This window comes from Nesoenas mayeri (assembly GCF_963082525.1).
Source record: "Nesoenas mayeri genome assembly, chromosome: 11".
NCBI classification, from domain to species: Eukaryota; Metazoa; Chordata; class Aves; order Columbiformes; family Columbidae; genus Nesoenas; species Nesoenas mayeri.
The window spans coordinates 21,200,731-21,222,137 of NC_137563.1; the positions used below are offsets into that span (position 1 = coordinate 21,200,731).

Sequence of the window (21,407 nt, forward strand, 5' to 3'; positions counted from 1 at the left end):
GGTGAGTAAGAGCAGAGCCAGTTCTGTCTCCCACCTCCCCTTGCTGGAAAGTGCTGCAGACTGTGCTGTGAGTTCATGGGGCGGCACTGACGTCCCTTGCAGGATTTCATGCCTAATCCTGGCTTCTCTTGCTGGCTTAAGTCTTTACCATCTTCACCTTGAGGCTGACAATTCCCTCTAAGAAAATTCATTGCCTGCAAACTCTAAATGATACCGTCAGCTCCAGCTGGGCTTTGTCAAGATGAGATGTGTGATGCCAGCGTGCTCAGTTTCCTCTCAGGAGGAGAGAAGAGAGAGAATTCAGCCAAGGGAGCCTGGCAGGTGCCATGTCAATGTCCTTTCCAGGATCTCTCCTGGAAAAACTAGAGAAACTCCTCACTCCATATTGTGCAGCAGACACTGCCAAGGAATAACCAACTCTGCTTGTACCAAAATCAGAATAGCAGCATCTAGAGTCAGATATGCTCTCTGTCCAGTTTGGAGCCCTCTCCGCAGTCCACCCTTCATCTTGGCAGGCAGAACACAGAGCGGAACCTGGTGTGTTATAATACACCCAGTTGAAAACTTGACCTGATACTGATATCTTGATTTCAGTAAAGCAATTGGCACAGTCTCCCACAGCATCCTCACAGCTGAACTGAGGGAGTGCGGTCTGGATGAGCGGGGAGTGAGGTGGAGTGTGAACTGGCTGAAGGGAAGAAGCCAGAGAGTCGTGGTCAATGGGGCAGAGTCCAGCTGAGGCCTGTATCCAGTGCAGTGCCTCAGGGGCAGTGCTGGGGCCTGTGTTATTCAATATAATCATCAATAATTTGGACAAGGGAATAGAGTGACTGTCAGCAAGTTTGCTGATGACACGGAGCTGGGAGCAGTGGGTGACACTGGAAGCTGTGCTGCCATCAGAGACCTGGACAGGATGGAGAGTTGGGCAGGGAAACATTTAATGAAATAGAATAAGTGCAAGTGTAGAGTCTTGAATCTGGGGAGGAACAGCCCCAGGTTCCAGTGTAAGATGGGGAATGACCTATTAGAGAGCAGCGTAGGGGAAAGGGACCTGGGGGTCCTGGGGACAGCAGGGTGACCATGAGCCAGCACTGGGCCCTTGTGGCCAGGAAGCCAATGGGACCTGGGGTGGGTTAGAAGGGGGTGGTCAGTAGGTCAGAGAGGTTCTCCTGCCCCTCTGCTCTGCCCTGGGGAGACCACACCTGGAATCTTGTGTCCAGTTGTGGCCCCTCAGTTCCAGCAGGACAGGGAACTGCTGCAGAGAGTCCAGCGCAGCCACCAAGATGCTGCAGGGAGTGGAGCATCTCCCGTGTGAGGAAAGGCTGAGGGAGCTGGGGCTCTGGAGCTGGACAAGAGGACACTGAGGGGGGACTCATTGCTGGGGATCAAGATGGAAAGGGGCAGTGTCAGGAGGATGGAGCCAGGCTCTGCTGGTGACAACCAGGGACAGGACAAGGGGCAATGGGTGCAAACTGGAACACAGGAGGTTCCACTGGAATTTGAGAAGAAACTTCTTCATGGTGAGGGTGTCAGAGCCTGGCCCAGGCTGCCCAGGGGGTTGTGGAGTCTCCTTCTGTGCAGACATTCCAACCCGCCTGGACACCTTCTTGTGTAACCTCATCTGGGTGTTCCTGCTCCATGGGGGGATTGCACTGGATGGGCTTTCCAGGGCCCTTCCAGCCCCTCACATTCTGGGATTCTGTGGTCCAATTTTCTGCTCAAGCAAAGGGAAGTGTCAAATGAGCATCTTAAGCATGTAGCTTATCGCAGTATTTTTCTACCTAGTAAAGTAGGGTGGGGGATGTCTTTATGCACTTTAATTAATAAACCTACAAAATCAGCGTTTGCCTGGAAATACTCTTAAAAGCAGCCTGGACATCTAGGCCATGTGGTCCTGCGGGCTGGTTTGGGAGCTTGGGATCTCTTTGGGAGAGAGGGGGCAGAGGGTAAAATGTGAACTCCGATTGCAAAGCCTGCTCGGTAGCTCAGATATCTCCCCCCGCCGTGATGTTTACGTTCAACGAGGAGACATCACGGGGAGAAAGGAAATGGTGGTTCCATCGCTGGCCGGTGCCCAGGGTGGCACCAGCGCGGTCCCACCGCTGTGGCCGGAGTCCAGAGACACTTCGGCTCACAGACACGCAGGAGGCAAAGGGCAGACTGGCAGCTGCTCCTGTTTTGACTCTCAAGCCCCAAATATGGATATGTGACCTACAATAACACCTTCATTTTGGTTTTTGCTTCTTCTTGACCAATAACGAGGGTTACAGACCAGTCCCACATCTGGAAACGCCAGTGACATGTCCTAGGAATGCAGCGAGAGGCAAGTGTTCGAAGAGCTGGTCTCCAAAACGTGCTGGGTGATGCAGGCGAGAAGAAAACAAGTCATGCAGAGGCAGGGGGAGGTTTTTGATGCTCTTGGGTGGTTGCACAAACCCTCCTTTCCTCCTGCTGCCTTGTTCAACCTGCTTCTGGTGTCCCCACTATGTCTGATTTGATTGTTTTGGGTCAAATCCTGCGTCAGTTATGACACGTTTTCTTTTTTCGACAAAATTAGTTCATCCTTTGTTCTCCGAGAGATGCGAAAAGGAGAACAAGAAACTTTCCGTTTACCGTGCGGTTTCTTGCAGAGCAGAGCGCACCCCGCTTGTCTGCACCGAGGGCTTTCCGTGGTGGGCCTGTCTGCACTTCAGCACCTCAAGGGTCACCACAGATCATCTCTTGAGGGTGGTCCTTGTTGGAGGTTCTACTACAAGGATTTTACAACTTTGGGGTCATTTCTGTAAAGCGCTGGCTCTACACAGGTCAGGGCTGCAGAAGTGTCCAACCTGGAACCCCTCCCAACCTGTGCGGGCGCTCGATCTGCATGGACATCATGAGCAGCACGTCCCTGCAGGGCTGGGAACAAAACCAGCCTGGTTTAATTGTGGGAGCAGTAAGGGCTCTGCCCATCGCTTGAGGTAAAGCAAGTAGATAGCCCCGTGTTAGCAGATGAGGATTTTAATAAGCATAAAGGAGCTCAGCTTGTTAACGTCTGTGGTGGAATCTCAGGGAGGTGTTTGGAGGTGAAATGTGTGGATGAAGAATGTCCGGGGAAACACAGGGACTGCGAGAGAGGTGGGTGGGTTTGAGGATGGAGGCGTAAGGACAAGAGCAGAGAGCAGATATGGCCTCAAGTTGTGCCAGGGAAGGTTCAGATTGGATGTTAGGAACAATTTCTTCCCCAAAGGGCTGTGGGGCATTGGAACAGGCTGCCCAGGGCAGTGCTGGAGTCACCATCCCTGGAGGGTTGGACAGATGTATGGATGTATCTCAGGAACAAGGGTTAGTGCCAGGGTTATGGTTGGACTCGATGATCCTGTCTCTTGCAACCAAAATGATTTTGTGGTGGGAAATGAGGGTGCCTGGGGGCAAGAGGGTGATGGAGAACGGTCACTGCACACAGGCCGGTGACGGTGAACCGCTGCTGTTATTGTCCCTCCTGTCAGCACTACTGGAAACCTCCTTGTCTGCAGGTGGTGGAGAGGTTGAAATCCATAGAGCCAGAAAGAATAAGATCTTCCCATGACTTCTCCTCCCAAATTGCCTAGATCCCGCACTCCACATAGCTTGTCTAGGGCAGAAATAAACCCGGGGAGTTTACGTGTAATTGCTCTGATCTCTTTCCACCTTCCCAAGTTTCAGAAGACTAATTAACTGAGGACGTTGTCCAGTCTCTTCTTGAACACTGTCAGGTTGGGGCCGTGACACCTCCCTGGGAGCCTGTTCAGAGTCCATCACCTCTGGTGAAGAACCTTTTCCTCATGTCCCACTGACCCTCCCTGGCACATCTTCTGCCATTCCCTGGGCTCTGTCACTGTCACAGAGAAGAGCTCAGCCTGCCCCTCCTGCTGAACCTGCCGCCCCATGAGGTCTCCTCAGCCACCCTGTCCCACCTGCACCCCAGAAACTCGCCCATTGCCCCAGGTGTTGTGGCTGCAGGGGTGTGCTGGGAGCCCCTGGAACAGGGGGATTTATTAGCTGGGCAGCCTGACGATGGACGCTGCAGCGTCAGCAGCCTGGTCCCTGCACAGGCACCTCTCCATCTCCGATGGCTCCGGTGACAGCCCCTGGGGAGGGACAGCTGGTGCTCAAGCAGGCTGGGGCCGCTGTTTTTGCGTGGGAGGTGGGAAGCCTTTCAGCATCCCAGTGCCTGCGGGTTTCCAGCCAGCACTTGCCTGCAGCTCCTTTTGGCCACAGGAGCTGCTCCCTCCTCCCCTGCGCTGCGCTGCTGGGGAGCAGGGACCCTCAGGGACACAAGTGTGACAAGTCGGAGAGTTTGGTGTCAGGAAAGGCTTTCCTCGAGGCACCGCACGGCCATAGGACTCGCAGCTCTTTCCGGCACATGTCAGCTGGGAATGGGAATCAGCTGCAGAGGCCACGGGGGGACATGACGGGGCTTCTCGGAAATGATACGCGGGCAGTTCCCAGAAGCAAGTGCTGTGATTGCTGTTTGCAGGGTATTAGGAAAATGTACGTGGCAGCTCACGGCGGTAAGAACCGTGGGGGCCTCCCGAAGGTCTTGCCTCGCCTCACCCTTGGGAGGGGTCGGATTCCTCTGGGCAAAGCGCGAGCTGGGCCTGAAAATCATGTTGTTCATCATCCCTGGAGCAGAAAGAAACTGCCACACACTCATTCGGCCCAGGGTCCTGCTGCTAATATTTGTGGGAAATACAAGCAGCAGCATCAATCCCTGGTGATCCCATCCCCGGGATACTCTCGTGTCGTCCTCCCGTTAGCAGTTTAGGGCTCATTCGCTTCAGCCACCGGTATCCGAGGGCTTTGCGCTTCTGCTGGAAAAGTGGTTTGGAGGAACAGAGCAGCAGCAGAGAGCAGAACCTGGCGAGACGGGGCCAAAGGGGAGGGTGGAAATCCTTGTGTGAGGGGCTGCAGGAGAAAGTCTTGGCTTCCTGCAGGAGAGGAGGAACCAGGCGCGAACCAGCAGAAAGACAAAGCTGCAGATGGCAGTGGTGGGAGGGGAACGAGACCGCGAAGGGTGGGAGAGATGCACAGAGCCGGAGGGGAGAGGGTAGATGCAGAGGAACCAGTGAGGAAAGCAAATAGGGCAGTGGGGGTGTTTGGGCTACAGGGGTGCCTGTTGTTCATGGAGGAGAACAGGAAGGTAAAGCTCTTCTGAGCCCTGTCTGGGGCCGCAGGTTCAGTCCCTTGGGGCCAGAGGACACAGGGGAGCCCCAGCGAGCGAGGGGACGGGGTCAGGGGTGCATGGGAACAGCAGACGGGGATGAGGAGGACCAAGCACTACATGAGGAGGAGGTTTGGCATGTGCTGCTATTCTGATTGAAGGTATTAGGAATAACCTAAAACCTGGACAAAGTCCTGCGGAGGAGTCTCTGTTACTGGGATTTCGCTCCTGCTATGGGATCCCCATGGGAGCAGGTGTGAGCTGGGCTCGAGGGTTGAACAGTGGCAGAGATGAGGTTCTTGGGGCATGAGTTAGTGCCAGAGTTGGGTTAACGGTTGGACTCGATGATCTTGAGGGTCTCTTCTAGCCAAAATGATGCCGTGATTGCTGCTGGCTGGCGGCATCTCTGGCTGGTGCAAGCAGGACGGTCCTGGGCAGCCCTGAAGGCCGCGGGTCAGCCGCTGGGCAGTGTGCAGGTAGCTGGTGCCCTGTCCTTGCCCGCTCTCTTCTGAGCCATCGATCTGGACACTCTGGGTGTTCTGGAGAGCCCTCTCAGCCTCAGCAGGACTGCCCAAACCTGCCCGAGGCTGTGGGAGGTGAGCGCTGTGCCCACTCCTTCCCTTGGGCAGCGTGGGAAGCATCTGCAGGAGATAAGCTTTGGATACCTGCCTTGAGGCTTAGAGCAACTGTTGAGCGCATCGACTTAAGCGGAGACATGACGTGATCGTTGAAACTTTTCTCCCATGCCCTTGGGGTCAGCTTGGCTGTGCTGGGAGCCCGGGGTGAGGGCCAGGAACCAATGGTGGCCACGGGCTCCAGCAGTTTTCCCCGCAAAACTGCTCTAGTTCTGAGCCAAAGGTGCCGTCGGGGGGAGGTGAGGGCTGTGGCGAGCGCTGCTCCATGTGGGCGCTCACGGAATCACCGAATCACCGGGGCCGTGGTGGGGAGGGTGGCTGCGCGCCCGGCCTGCCAGCCAGCCTGTCACACATGGCATGATGTCATCCTGCTGAAAAGGCAGGTGACATCTGTTGTCAAGTGACATTTGTAGGACACCGAGCTGGCTGTGATGCAATCCAGGTTGTTTCTGTGCAGTGGAAACTCTAGGCTCAGCTTACAGGCCGGGATACTTGCTGAAATGCTCCGTGGAGGGGCGAGCGCCTGTTTTCTAACCTTAGGCTCAGTCTCACCAAAATACGCCTCTCGGTATAGAAGTGACAGCGTGCTCACCTGCTCCTCCCGCCAGCGTCACAGGAGCCGGTCGTGTGATCCGCTCCCCTCTGTGCAGGAATGAAGTGCTGGGATTTTTTTCTCAAAAATAGCCCTATTCCTAGGAGTGAGAAAAGACTCAGTTAAGCCCAGCAGGTTTCCACTCACAATACTTTTCCTGCTGTGTGATTTAAAGAATGCGGCGAGCCCAGAATAACACGTATCCTGTTCTGCCGGAGCATTTTGTTTTGCTGTTGGTACCTTGTCCCCGCGGGAGCTGGCGCGCTGTGCCGGTCGCGATGTTTCGCACCCTGACGTACCGTCCGTCTCCTCCCCAGGGTACCCGCAGCCAGAGGTGACGTGGTATAAGGACGATGAGGAGATGGACCGGTATTGCGGCTTGCCCAAGTATGAGATATTCCGCCATGGAAATCGCCACACGCTGCAGTTGTACAAGTGAGTAAAGAAGCTGGATGTGGCAATGGGAGCGTATTTTCAGTAGCGGGAGGAGCTGGCAGCAGCGATCTCCCCCCAGCACCTGTGCTGACCCCTTTTGCCCCCCATCACCATGTTCCCGCTGTCCCTTCCCCTTCAGCTCTTGGCTCTGATGGCTCCCAGATCACATCAGTACAAGATCCATCACTGCATCCCAAGTAGTAAGTGATAGGACATGAGGAAATGGCCTCACGTTGTGCCAGGGGAGGTTCAGATTGGATATTAGGAAACATTTCTTCCCCAAAGGGCTGTGGGGCATTGGAACAGGCTGCCCAGGGCAGTGCTGGAGTCACCGTCCCTGGTGGGGATGGACAGACGGACATGAGGTTCTCAGGACATGGGGCAGGGACAGGGCTGGGCTAACAGTTGGACTCAATGGTCTTGAGGGTCTCTTCCAACCAAAATAATTCTATGATTCTATGATCCAGGGCTGGCTGCTGTGCCAGAAGCAGGAGAAATTCCTCTCTCTGGAGCCTTCGGGCGCTGGCAGCAGCACACGTTGTGGCTGCAGCAAACGGGAGTTGAGCATTAGGGCTGGATGAAGGTGAGCGAAGGGGAAGCACCAGCTGCCTCCAGGGTGATGGTGTGTGGGACCGGGCAGGACAAGGACAGGAATAGTTCATAAGAGTGTCATGAACAGGGGTGAAGCGGGGAAGGGGCTGCAGCCCTGCCCAGGAAGGCCTGGCTTAGCTCCCACCATGAGGTCAGGGAAGGAAAGCGCTGCTTTGGCCTTGATGGACTCAAGGGCCTCTTTTATCCAGCCCTGACTACCAGTTTCTTTCAGCTTTAAAAGGGAATTGTGTTTCTGGAGAGCTGTACACACCATCCCCAGCAATCAGAGACCTGTCGCAGCTTGAGGCCTGGGTTTGGGATGTCTGAAAACACACAGTACTGGTATTGCCGAGAGTTCTGTCATCCTCAGCTTTTCTGGCGCCCCCAGCGTGCTCCAGCTTTCCATCAGAGGCTGGTTCACGTCTCACAGGAGCAGGGATCCCCTCGTCCCCGAGGGGCAATGACAGAGACAGGGTGCACATACTGCCTGCGACGCGGGGCGGGGAGGCTCGGGGTGGCTGGAGGAAGAACAGAAATGTCCTGGAGGCTGCGAAGGGCTGGGAGGAGAAGCTCCCGCAGAGGAATGTGGCCCAGAACAGTCTGGTGCTGGCTGTTCCTGCTCCACCACAGCCCGCTCTTATCATGGGGAGCTGGGCGACGATTTAGCATCCAACTTGCTTATCTGCTGGCACTGAGAACAGGCAGAGCCCAGGCAGGGAGGCCAGGCCTCCAGACCCACCACGGGCACCTCGAGGGCCACGTCTTCATCTTCTGGCCCCTTCTGGTGGGGAGCATGCGTGTCCGTGTGCCCGGCAGTGGCGCCGGGCAGGACGGGCCTGTCTCATGCAGAGCTTTTGGTTTCCAGGTGCCGAGAGGAAGACGCAGGCATTTACCAAGCCTCGGCCAGAAATAACAAAGGCATCGTCACCTGCTCTGGCGTGCTGGAAGTGGGAACCATGACGGAGTTCAAAATCCATCAGAAGTGGTTTGACAAAATTAAGAGGAAAGCCGAAGCGAAGCTACGAGAGATAGAACAGGGCAAGAAGCGAGGGAAAGAGAACGTGGAGGTGGAGAAGTTGCAAGGAATGAGCCCTGATCGGCTCCAGCGGAAGCGGAGGCTGGCCAGGGATCTGAACCTCCGGTCCGGAGCCTCTCTGTGGGAGAAGGAGGATGCAGCAAAAGTGCATGTTGCTGATTCTCAGTCCAGGTTACGTGAGGATATTGCTGAGCCGAAGGAGCAGCCGGTCAGCGGGATGACGGGTTTTACAAACACGCTGATGGCACCTTTGAAAGCAGAGGTGACCACCAATGGAGACGCCTCTTTGGAAGGTGTGGAGGAGAATGGGTACAGCTTCCTCGCGTACATCTACGAGACGGTAGAGGACCTAGCAGGTAAGCCGATGGCCAAAGACTCTGCGGCTAAAAAGAAAAAGAAGGTGGAGGCTCCTCCGGCAGCAAAGAAGGAAGTTTCCAAGCGAGAAGAAAGTGGGCGCGAGAGGGCCAACCCCTCTCCAAACGCACGGTTTGCCCCTCCTGTCCCCTTACGCAGGAGCGCACGTTTGAGGGCAGCGAATGATCAAGAAGTGGAAAGCAGTCCGCAAATCAAAGAGCCCGGGAAAGCTGTGAACCAGGACGCTAAAATCAATGGTGACGTGCACTTCTCTTTGAGAGAGATGTATTTTGATAACGAGGTGAAGCCGGCAACGGGGCAGGGGGAGGCGGGAGCCAAGGAAGAGGCTGCGGACGGGGCGGTCAGCAGGCAGACAGAGGCTGCCCCGTCGTCCGCAGAGGTGTCGGAGGCAGCGCCCGTGCCGTCCATGGGACAGAGAGGCCACCACCGAGCACAGGAGGCGGACGGAAACAAAGCCATCGGTCCAGAGGTGAGTAGGGCAGAAAGCAGCCAGCGCAGGGGCTGCCGCAAGAGAATATTCATGCCGCATTGTGGCAGCACCCTCAGAAGGCTGCATGTACCCCACGAGATCCGCTGCCAAGAATTCATACGTCTCCACTGTCTAAAGCAGCCGGGAAACAGTGCTTTTTGGCCTTTTTCTGCCCAGATAGCAGAGCTTCACCCCATCTCCCAGCAAATGTCAGGTGAGGTGGTGAGGACAGACACGTCAGAGCCCTCGGCCGAGCAGCTGGTCCCCGGGGCGAGCTGAGCTCTCCCGTTTAATCGGCGGGCTGACCTCATGCGAAATGTTTCCAAATCAGTTAAGCAGGGAGCGCTGAATGGTTATTTATAGCCGGGGGTGGATGGCTGCTGCGTGACGGGCTGCGAGGCTGATGACATCTGTTCAGTTTAGCAATTGAGCCCGAGCTTCAGCCGGCGTTTAATGAGCGCCCCATGCAAATGAGCGCAGCGTGCCAGGTACGCAGGGCCTTGAATTTGTTTACAGTGCAACATGTATACAGTAGATCTGGGCTATTTTTTTGGCTCTTCCCTGTTGGAAAAACTCCGTTGCAGGCCGCATTGTGGTGGTGATGCAGCGCCAGGGCGCAGCACCTGCTCCTGACGCTCACCGCGTCTTTCAATCAACTTCTATTTTTGTCACTCAACCTGAAGCATTTTCCTTGAAAATATTAGACTGCAAGCTACCAGTCTTTCATTATAACTCTTTTTCTGTAATGATCCCTTCTGTCCTACAAAGTTCTCCCAGTCCGATTTGCAGGGTTTTCCTTTGCACTGTGGTAGGTGCACGCTCCGTGCAGACCACGGCTGCCGGAGGAGCCGCTCCATGGGCAGCACGTCTTCCTTGGTAGGTACCGCAAATACTGCGGGGTGTGGAAACATCCACGATACAGAAAGCAGGACTGGCAGGTGCTCCAGTGACAAAAGCCTCCTTTCTTCCTCTTCTAGATTTCTTTAGTAGGAGCACTGTATTATGCAGCGGAGCGAGTGTCTGGGTCCCGGCCTCGGCACAACGCAGAACCCCGAGCGCATCTTTAACCCGACCCATCAGCATCGCATATTGCCGCAGAAATTATTGCGAGCCCATGGCAAAGCAATTAGTTTTCTCCCTCTCTGCTCATTTTTCCACCCCTTGTTCTTAAGGCAGGTGGAAGGTGCTGGAGTGTGACAGCTGGGCTCGGGCTGCTGTCCCTCAGCCTTCCGCATGCATCAAGGTATTTTCCTCTTCAAAAACCTGCTGGCAGAGGGAAACCTGGAGCTTGTCAGCTGGTGGGCCTTTGAGCAGACAAAAGGGAACGCTGTGGATTTGAATTTGAATGCTCCAGCTAGTTGGTGATGCTGGGGAAAGCGCTCAGGCTTTTGTGTGACCAAATAAGCTATTTTAAAGCCCTTTAAACCTGACTCCGGATATTTTCACTCCTGGGACATGGGTTGCTTGTCTTTTTCTCTTTTAATCTTTCCCTTAAACAAGCCAGGGTCGTGGCATGAGTGTTTTCCTGGCCTTGGGACCTGGCAGGGCCTTTTCAGTTGGATTTATCCGCAGCAGAAGGGCTTTGCCAAATGCCACACCATAGCCAGGCTCTGAACATCCTCACACGCAAGAGCAGACAAGCAACCGAATTTACTTAATGATCACTCTTGCCCAACTTTGAAACAGATAATTTAATGTATTTCTTCTATGTATGCCTAGTTGGAGTGTTTTAGGATTACTTAAGGACAGATGCTTTTCTCAAAAGCTCCCAGAAAACTTCTCTGAATTCAAATCATCACAGAATTCAAATTCAAAGATCAAAAATCACGGAATATTGAGTTGGAAGGGACATCAAGGATCATCTGGTCCAACCTTTCTTGGCAAAAGCCCAGTCTGGACAAGCTGTCGAGCTCAGTCTTAAAAGTGTCCGATGTTGGGGAATCAACCACTTCCCTGGGGACATTATGCCAATGGCTGATTGTTCTCATGGTGAATTTTCCTCATTGGAGGAAGCAATTTGCACCCATCGCCCCTCGTCTTTTCCATGGGTCTCCTTGCATAAAGGAATCTCCATGTACTGCAAACATTCTGGTAGGTAAGAACTTACAGAACAATTTATTATTACTCTTGCAAATATATTCAGTGGAGAAGAGGTTTTATTAACATTAGCATAAAGTACTAAATCTTACTAGAGCTTCATTATGATATGAGCTTCAGTTCATGCATCAGTGATAAAGCAAATTTCCCCCACGTCCTCTTCAGCCAAAGAGGTGTCCCCAGTGACCAGCACTGTTGCGTGGAGAGGACCAAATTCTGTGGTAAAACCCAGCGGGGGTTTGCTGCACAAAACCCGTCTGTCTCTTAAAATAAAACCTTTTAATCTGGAGCTCTGGGATGCTCAGCTCTGTGACACTCAGCCTGTTGAAGCAGGATAGGGACGTGGCTGTAGGGGACCAGCAGCAGGGGTGTGTGGCATTTGGGGGTGTCTGCGTAACCCTGTGAACTGGGGCCCTATTTCTGCACAGGGAAACTGCCCAAGGAAGCAGGCTTGAATTTGGTGTGGATGAACGGCCCCACTAATGCTGCTCCTCCCACTCCCGACCTCTGATATTCATGCTGTCGTAACAATTGCTTGGGAAAGCGCTTGCTGGGAGACCGGCATGACCTTTCCTGTTTTTACCAAGCATCCAAACAAAGCTGAAGTGGCACAAAATAGAAGGTCTGAGTGTACAGCCCTCCTTTCCCATTTGAAGAAATTCCAGCTGTTTGGGTTGAATGTAAGAATCTCCAGGTGGTTGGGTTGAGTTGAAGGTTTCCCAGCTGGTTGCATTGAGTTGAAGAGTCTCCAGCTGGCTGAGTTGGGTCTAGTTGAAGATACCCCAGCTGGCTGTGTTGTGTTGAAGAGTCTCCAGCTGGTTGGGCTGGGTCTAGCTGAAGATACTCCAGCTGATTGTGTTGAGTTGAAGAGTCTCCAGCTGGTTGTGTTGAGTTAAAGACTCTCTAGCTGGTTGTGTTCATTTCAGTTGAGTAGTCTCCAGCCATTTGGTTGACTTCAGTTGAAGAGTGTCCAGCTGGTTGAGTTGGGGTAGGTTTGAAGAGTCTCCAGCTAGCTCTGTTGAGTTTATTTGAGGTTGGCTTGAGTTGAAGATTGTCCAGTTCGTTGGGTTGATCTGAGTTAATGATTCTTCGGCTGGTTGGGTTGATTTGAAGATTCTCCAGCTGGTTGAGGTCCTATGGACCTCATTTTGGAGGCTTAAAACTTCAAGTCAGAGACCTCAGGAGAAAATCCTTGGCAGCAGATCCTCTGGGGTGGAAGGGGAACCTGTTGTGTTCATGTCCTGTTCCCATGCGATTGTCTTGATGTTGCTAGCTGAGCACACAGCGTGTATCGGTGGTATTGCTGCCGCCCTGAGGCTTATCCTGCAAAAACAAACAGTGCTCCTTGGCTGGAGGATTTTGCCAGATCTCCTCGGGATAAAGCTCAGCCATCACAGCGGGTGGCTTGCAGAAACGTCTGCTGCTGTGCAGCTGCAGTCGGAAACATTTCAGCTTCCCGAATGTCAAAGAAACAGGATGGTCAAATAGCGCAGATGACGTCATGGTGTAGAGTTTCGCTGTAAATCACTTGGGCAGCCTCATCCAGATAGTCTGTGAGATGCCAATCGCTCTACCTCGGAGTGGAGGTTGCAGATATAGTATAGGGGGAGCACTGGGTCTTAAAAAAGAGCAAGGAAATTATACAAGCTCCTGGCAACGGCTGGTGAAGTTGGGAAGGTTTTGCTCCTTGGGAAGGCGCCGTGTCAGAGGAGATTGAATTAAAAGCCATTGAATGTTCTAGAGAGGCAGATCTCCTGCCTCTTCATGCACAGCCAAGGAACTGGAAGGTAGAAGAGCTGGAGCCGATTAAAAGAGAAAACGTTTTGTGCAGCATGACAGGGGCTGTGGGACCCACCACCATGGGGTGGCCGTGAAGCCAGAAGGCCGTGAACGGGTGAGTATTGGTTGATACCAGTTTAATACTTATGATTCGAGCAGAAGCTGGGCTGCGTCATATGGCACAGATGGACCACAAGCACCCCTGAGCAGACCCAGGCAGGGAAATGATGCTAATTTCCTGTTTTCTTTCTTTGAGCAGGTTGCAGCAACAGTGGGACAGTCTGCTGGTGACCCAAAACATCCAGTGTCCGCTCCAGCCGTAGAGACGGGTCAGCAGGCCAAGAAGGTAGAGGAGCTCAGGAAAGAGACGCCTGTCACCCCACAGTCCAGGGGGGCCGGGAAAAGGACAAACCCTCGGCTGAGGCCTCAGGAGCCACCAAAGCCACCAGCACCTTCTCCAGATCACGTGCAGCCCAGCGAGGAGCACCCTCCCCCTAGGAAACAGGCAGAAGGACATTCCCATGCTCTTGAGGGCAGAAAGACCCAACAAGGACTGTTAAAACAAGAGGACAAAAGCCAAGGCAAGGAAGAGCCGTTGCTAAAGAAATCGAGTCCTCCAGAGCTTGGCCAAAATGCTCCTCTGGAGCAAATCACCCGTGAGCCAGCAGTCAAGGATGAGACGAGCAAAGAGGCAGGAGCAGAGCTGCTCAGGAGCCCCCGCGCCGCGGAGGCGGGAGGGAGCGTCGTGGCGGAGCCGTCTCCCGGGGCTGCGCGCAGTGAGGCAGGAGGGACATCTCTGGGACATCAGGAGCCTGGAACACCATCTCCCGCACCAGTTCCGCTCGCCAAGGAAGAGCTGCGTCCCACTCCTGCAGCAGAGACGTCAATGGCACAGGAGGCACCGCGTGCAGCTCACAGCGTCCCAGGGGTGAAGGTGACAGCAGAACAGGTCCCGACTGGGGCCCAGCTGCTGCCTCCTGTGAGCAGAGACACGGAAATCAAACATGCAGATGGATCTGCCCCGCAGGAGGAGTTTTCAGCCAGCACGTTGGGGAAAGAGAGCACTAAAGCAGCGCCCATGGAACCTCCGGGGAGGAAAGGAGGAGAGCAACCGGCCACGGCTCCGCGCCAGGAACCGCCAGCACCTGCAGGCGCTTTTGACAGAGGTGTTGAAGTTCAGCCGCAGGTACCGTCAGTCCTGCCTGCCCCCGAGAGACCTCAAGAGATGTCTTTGGAGGAGAAGATGCAGCACAAAAACCTTGTTTCCTCCTTGAAGAACTATCTGCTGCTGCTTTTAAAAATGTCAGACAGCAGTAAGGACGCCACAAAAGAAGACACTGACCCCAGGGATGAGGAGCAGCCCGATGCAGAAGTCGCACTCCCAGAGATAGGCATCGCAGGCCTGAGCCCCCGCACCTCCAGGAGGGTTTTGGAAAAGGTACAAAACAATCAGCTCTTCCAGACAGCAGAGAACTTGCCTCTGACCCCCAGGACATCCAGGCGGATCACGGGCATGATTAACGAAGAATTCATCAGCAGCAAGGAGATGCTGGCTGCCAGGCCTGTGCCACCGAAGAGGCGCAGCCGGGTGGCTCCGGAGGCGGAGGGGCCACCCCAGCTCTCTGTGCCCGCCATCGTGGTGGGGAGTGTGCCAGCAGCAGGAGCAGGGCAGCCTCCTCAGAATATTTCCAGCTTTCCTCCCGTGGGCCCTGAGAAAGAGAGCCCTGGCGACCCTCTGGCAGCGCTGCCGTGTGCCACGCCGGAGGAGCTCGCGTCCGGGGCCCGGCGCAAAATCTACCTGCCAAAAACCAAGCAGATGGGGGAGGAAGAGGAGGCGACCCCAGAGAGCCCAGGGCATCTGAGGAGTCCTACCATTTCACCACGGCAGTCCAGGAAGAACGCGGCTGCGCTGCAGTCGCCTGTGCCGGCTCCGTCCCCTCCCGCAGAGCAGCGCTCGCCAGCCCTCGGGAGGAAAATGGCCACGCTGGAGGTTCCCAAGCTGTACGAGGAGCCCACGGGTGACAGCGCTGGTGACCACGAGGGCCCTGAAGATGCTAAGTCAGAAGCACAGCCAGCAGAGTCCAAGAAAGCCAATAACCCATTTAAAGGTAAGGGAAGAGGTGATCCCCAGGAAGCGTTTCCTCCCAAAGGGGGTCTGGTCAGCTGAGCCAGCTGAGGCCACATGAGTTTTGCGCATTTGCAGGGGTTTCACCCTTTGGCCATGTGAAAGCAAAAAATCTGCCCCAAGACTCCCTGGTGCAGGGAGGGCAGGGGATCGTGAGAGACATCAGCCCTGTGACTGTCTCCACAGCCTGGCCAAAGAAATAATGAAATCCTTGTGTGCTCGTTCTGCATGTCCTGCTCCTGGCCGTGCCTCATGCTGGGCAGGGGCCCACTGCGTGTCAGCGGGGCGCACGCTCCTTTTCCAGTGCTTATATGCACTGAATTACCAAAGGCATAATAATTCAGTAGATAAATATTTCCTCCAACATCGCGTAGTGTTTTTCCCCACAAGGTATCGCAGTGCTGCGCTACTGAACAAATTCATACGGCTTGTATCCCAAGTGCTGGGGTGGGCTGACGCGTCCGCGTGCTCTGTGTGTCACCAACAGCCTCTTTGCACCCTGTCCTCAGCTCCACAGGTGATTCGGAAGATCAGGGCAGAACAATTTTCTGACGCGTCAGGACACCTGAAACTTTGGTGCCAGTTCTTCAATATTTTGAGTGATTCGAAGCTGATATGGTACAAGGACGAGATCCCTGTAGCCGAAGCCCAAAGGAGGTAACTTGCCAGCTCCGCTTCGCCGTAGTCCTTGTGTGTAGGCCTGGCTTTGGGCGTTAAATCCAGCTCTTTACTGAGGAGAAGCTGCTCCTTCTGCTTATTGCACAGCACAGTATTTTGTGGCATTTATCTTCTCAGTGCCCGGAGAGGGAGGGATCGCCCAGATGGGGAATCGCTGCCAAACTTATCTATCTGTAGCCTGGCTTAAGGGCTGATGTTTGAGGAGCAGAGTCCTGGGAGGGCAGGGGCTGGACCCAAACCTCAGCGGGGGCAGGGAAGGTGCTGTGGACATCTTGGAGCTGGCTGTAAACTGCAAAACTGGGATACATATGAGGGTGGTAGCTGTGAGCTGTGACATTGCACCCGAGCAGGCGCTTCCACACAGCCACCACTGACAAACACCAGTGGGGAAAAGGCAGCTGTGGCTGTGCCCTCTCTGTCCCTCGGCACTGCCCTGATGCAGGGAGAGCAGCTGCGGGCATCATTGTGTCCTGGATGCTCCTTTGGGTGCGTTACGGATTCTTAAGGGAGCTTGTGTGGGAACATCATTCACATTGGTTAGGATTCACCTGATGGCTTTCAGCATCCCCTGAGCTCCCTTTATCATGAGCTGGCAGAAAGAGCTGCTTCTGGGGCAGAAACCATCTCCCATGGCAGACGCTTGAGCTGGATGGACCAGATGGACCAGGAGCAGAGCAGCTCAGAGCCTGCTCCGCCAGCAGGTCTTGGGATGAAGGTCCCACCTTTTCCCCCTGCGGCCCATCGTCCTCTCTCTGGTTCACGCTGGCTGTGCAAGGCAGAAACAGGCCTTTGGTCCTTCTGGGGACCTGTCTGCCTGCTGTGTCACGCCTGGCCTGTCACTCGGAGAGGGCCAGGCTGCAGGATGGGGACTGGTGTCTGCGCTCACTCCTCAACAGCTGAAAGTGAAGCTGGACACCTCTGGGGCTGTTTGGCTTCCAGCCACCCCATCCAGGGGCGGGTCTGTTGGCCCAAGCGCAGCCCTGACCCAGTCACACGGGCAAGTACTTTTATCAGTCTATAGCCCAGTCTGTAGCCCAGATTTTGCAGGGCTTGCCTGGGAGGTGAGCATCTCCATGAGCAAAAACTGCCGAGCAGGACTCGTGGTGCCATGAGGTGCCGGGGCAGCAGCCGGGGTGCTCCTGGGCTGGTTTCCTTCGTCGCCTCGGCTGGTTTCCTTTGTAGCGTCTCCCGTCCCTCAAGGGCAGCGTGGTGCCCCCACAGAGCCCATGCGGCTCCACGTGGCCCCGCGGACCCCGTGGGGCTGAGCCCGTGCTCCGGTTTCTTCCAGCGCTGGAGACGAGGGCCAGGCAGCCCTGGCCGTTGTGCAGGCGTCCCAGAAGGACTGCGGGGTCTACCGCTGTGTGATCAGCAACGAGTACGGCACTGACGCCACCGATTTCCTGCTCAGCCCGGAAGGTGAGGAGCCCTCAGCAGCCCGGCAGCTCTCCTGGCCGTGCCGAGCTGCGGGAGGGCTCGGTGCCGGGCTTGCGTGCCCCATAACACCACCCCTGCGAGGTGCATCTGCCTCCGTCTGCTGGTTGACGGGTGATTCACACTATCCTCCGTGCCGCCCCTTGGTGTGGGAGTGCGTGAGGCTGGCGGGATCCTGGCAGGACCTTGACACCCCTTTGCTTTCTGTCTCCTCCAGTGCTGTCGGGATTTATCTTGCGGGAAGAGATTGAAGGTAAGAGCCACGTGCTGATGAGCTGTGTGGGGGGCCGGCAGCTCTGCGGTGGGGGCAGGACCTGCCCGCGGTGTCCACCCTCACCAGCTCTTCCCTCTGCCAGTCGGGGAGGAGATCGAGATGACACCCATGGTGTTCGCCAAGGGTTTGGCCGACTCAGGCTACTGGGGCGATAAGCTCTTTGGGCGCGTGGTGAGCGAGGACGTGGAAGTGGGCGCTGGTTTCCTGCGCAAAGCCTGCCGTGCCAGAGCCATCTACGGCCTGGAGCCCGTCTTCGAGTCCGGCCGCACCTGCGTCATCAAAGTGCACAATTTCATTGTCTTTGGGACCAAGAACGAGAACAGCCTCATCGAGAAGAACTACGATATCACCATCCAGGTGGGCACCTTGTGGGGCACCCTCTGCCTGTCTCCTCCACTCCTTCCCTTTCTGTGCTATGATCTGCAGCTCTGGGCCAAATTTCTTCATTTCTTTCCACTTCTTGAGTGCTCTGGAGTGATGTCCCAGCAGGCTGGTGTCCTTGTTATTCTTGGCTTCGGCTCTTCTCTCTGAGCAACACGAAGCAGCTCAGAGCTTTCCCATGGCTTGTCCTTTGACCACCGGGACAGGGAGGCAAATGGCCGTGGTCCCAGGGGGTGCCTGGCCAGGCGAGGGGTCTCAGGGTGATGGTGTGGGGGAGCAGTTCCCTGACTCTTCTGTTTGCATCTCCAGGAATGTAAAATCCAGAACTCCAGCCGCGAGTACTGCAAGATCTTTGCCGCCGAGGCACGAGCTGTCCCTGATTTTGGAGCGGTGCCCGAGTAAGCGAGGAGCTGCGGCTCTGCTGGCTTCACACCCCGGCAGAGCGTCCCGAGGGATGATGGGGGGGTTCCCCGTGGGTGACGGGGACGTCCCGAAGGGCAGCGTGCTGTTCTCCCCCCCTCAGACAGAGGGACGCTGGGGGAAGGCAGGAGTCAGGGTGTGAATCGCCACTTGCTGCGTTGGGAGAGCTTGCCGGCTGCTGCTGACCCAGCTCTGTGTTCCCACGCAGGATAATTCCTCTGTACCTGATTTACCGACCGTCTAACAACATCCCTTATGCCACGATGGAGGAGGACCTGGGCGGGCCCTGTGAGGAGTACTGTGTCACTGAGAGAGATGGCAGCTTGGTGGCACGAGGCACCTCGGAGATCGTACTCAAATGCTGCACCTTCCAGCATTGGGTCTACCAGTGGACAAATGGAAACATCCTTGTGACTGACATGGAAGGTAAAGGGATCTCCCATCTGCTTCCCGTAGCCCCTCGCCACCCTCTGGCCTGCAAAAGGAGGAGGAAAAGCCCCGGCCTTGCCCTCCTGCCTGTTCCCCATGGAGCGCTGCTCCCGGGGTGATGTCCTGGCGCCGGTGCCGGCACAGGGCCTGGTTGTCTTCCCTTCCATTGCAGGAGTGGGCTGGAAGATGACCAACGTGCGCATCGCTACCAACCTGAAAGGGTGAGTGAGGCCGCACTGTGGGCGCAGTGGGAAGGGCCGTGGGGGTGAGCGTGGCCCTGTGCTCCACTCCCTGCTCCGGCGGGATGGCTCCTGCGCCGCCAGGGGCTGAGCACGGCTGTGTTGGCAGGTACCAGGGGCTGAAGGAGAGCTGCTTCCCCTCCCTGCTGGAGCAATTCGCCGCCGCTCACCAGTGTAACCACTACTGCAGCATCCTGGGCCTGAAGCCGCTGGAGCCACCCAAGCCCAAGGGCTCCAAGAGCCCCTCCATGGGTCGGAAATCTGCCCAGTCCAGCCCCCAATTCCAGAAGAAGGGGCTGGCGAGTCCCCAGGGCACCCGCAAGGCTGCTGTGAGCCCCAAGAGCTCCCGGAGAGCTGCCGAAACGGGGGAGGCCCCGGCAGCCTCCAAACCCGGCTCAGGAGAGAGCGTTGAGTCTGGCCACCCGCAGTAGCCGGAGCCGCTGCGGCTGGGACCCCCAGCTGCAGACTCGCGGCTCTGGACCCCCAGCGGGGCAGCGCGGGGCCGAGCTGGGAAGGGGAGACCCTGGCAGCGGCCGCTGCCGCCGCTCTCCTCCCTTGGGCTCCCGCCCCGTGGCACTTGCGTGGTGTGGTGTGTGCTAGTGTGAGCGGCTCGGCTGGGGTCATGGGGGGCTGTGAGCCGTGGGGGGCACAGGTCCCCCCCAAATACCTCTTGACAAGAGCTGCTGCTGGTGGTGGAGCCTGCAGGGCCGTGTGCCCTGCGCTCAGGCTCACTTTCCTTTCTTGACTCTCCATTTGCCTTCCTTAAGGGACAGGCCATCATCCCCGCTCCCTCAGGCTCCCTGCCTGGCTCCCCTGGGCAAACTGGGAGCCCGGGCTGCCCTCCTGGCTCCCAGCACCTCTTGTCCCTCTTCGCATCCTCCAAAAAGCCACTGCGCCCAGCCCCGCCAGCGCTCTGTGTCCAGGATGTGAACCCCAGCAGCGGTCCCGCCTGTCCCGGCACACCAGGATTTAGGAGGTTTTGCTGCAGAGGGGTGTCGTGGTTGGGCTGCAGGGCTCCTGCTGCTCTTGCGGGGGGCTCTGGATGCAGGACACGGGTGTTGCTACTGGCAGCTGCACAGGGATGGGATTTCGCACCCTGGCCCCCTGCGGCCTGGGATGAGCCTCTCACCCCCTCGCAGGGTGGCTGCCGAGGACAGTGCTGCCGCAGGTGCCACCAGCGCCGTGGTAAGGATGCTCTACCTCACACGGGACACTCGGGGCAAAGGGGAGACCCCTCCTGTGTGCCAGGCGCTGCTTTGGCACAGGCGGGGGTCCAGCCCGCAGGACTCACCCCCACACAGAGCCCGTCCGCCCTGCACAGCCCCACAGCGCGGCCTGGTCCTGCTTGCTTAGCATCACCCCTGCCTGGGACGTGTCCAACCCCCATGGCAGCAGGAGGCAGCCGTGGACACGAACTGATGCTCTCACTGGAAGGTAAAGCGCCCTGCGGTGCACCCAGCCTCCCTCATGTCCGTCAGCTCACTCAGGCGTGTGGTGGCCACCGGAGCGTGGCCGTGGGCAGCCGGGCCTGCGGAGAGCCCTGTGCTGCCTGGCCGTGCCACAGCACCACCTCTCCGTGCCACAGAGCACCACGGGAGCGCCAGCGGTGCCAGCCGCACGCCTGGCCAAGGCCTAGGTGTCCTAAGGGGGCTGGGTGCAGGGCGGCGGGGAGCGCAGCACGCTGCGGGGTCCTAGTGCTTCGTTGTTGTAAAATAACCATGTACATAACGCGGCCGCGTTGGTGAATGGGTGCTCTCGAGTGCAATAAAGCGCGAAGGACTGGCCTGTTCCCGGCGTGTGGGCCTTGCGGAAAAGACACATCTGGGTGCAGAACGGGGTGGTTTGGTAAATGTCTTCAGGTCACGGTTGCTCCCCCATCCACACCCTGTAGGGAGAACAGGGTGGCTGGGGATGGACTCTGCGGGTGCTGAGGTCCCCGGGACACTCCCTGGCCACCGCAGACGCGGTCGCAAGTGCAGCCTGAGCCGAGCATCTCGTGCTGTGTGGGACGGTCGGGGGCCAGAGAGCGCTGGGGGCGAGCAGGTGGGGACTTCCATGATTTATTTGGGAGCAGTTCCTCTGTGTCCGCAGCGCCGGCACCTGAAGGTGCTGGTTGCAACAGGGATGTCCATCATCACCGCAGCGGAGAAGACCAGACACACAGGTCTCTGACGGGGCTTTTTCCACCTTTGGGCCGGTCCTGGCGGACCCCAGTGCTGCCAGGCAGTTGTCCCCATGG

General features: G+C 56.6%; 1 protein-coding gene across 1 annotated transcript in view; it reads left to right on the forward strand.

The window, feature by feature from the left end:
* The window catches only part of ALPK3 (alpha kinase 3), a gene marked incomplete at both ends in the record, with an annotated part of 32,228 nt that extends 12,629 nt beyond the window's left edge, over nt 1-19,599 (forward strand). Inside the window, 11 exon segments of the mRNA XM_080351338.1 lie at nt 6,727-6,844; nt 8,301-9,315; nt 13,451-15,299; nt 15,826-15,973; nt 17,283-17,410; nt 17,643-17,678; nt 17,782-18,056; nt 18,390-18,478; nt 18,709-18,926; nt 19,102-19,150; nt 19,278-19,599. Coding sequence (XP_080207464.1) covers nt 6,727-6,844; nt 8,301-9,315; nt 13,451-15,299; nt 15,826-15,973; nt 17,283-17,410; nt 17,643-17,678; nt 17,782-18,056; nt 18,390-18,478; nt 18,709-18,926; nt 19,102-19,150; nt 19,278-19,599 — 4,247 coding nt within the window.
* Between the last annotated feature and the right edge of the window lie 1,808 nt (nt 19,600-21,407).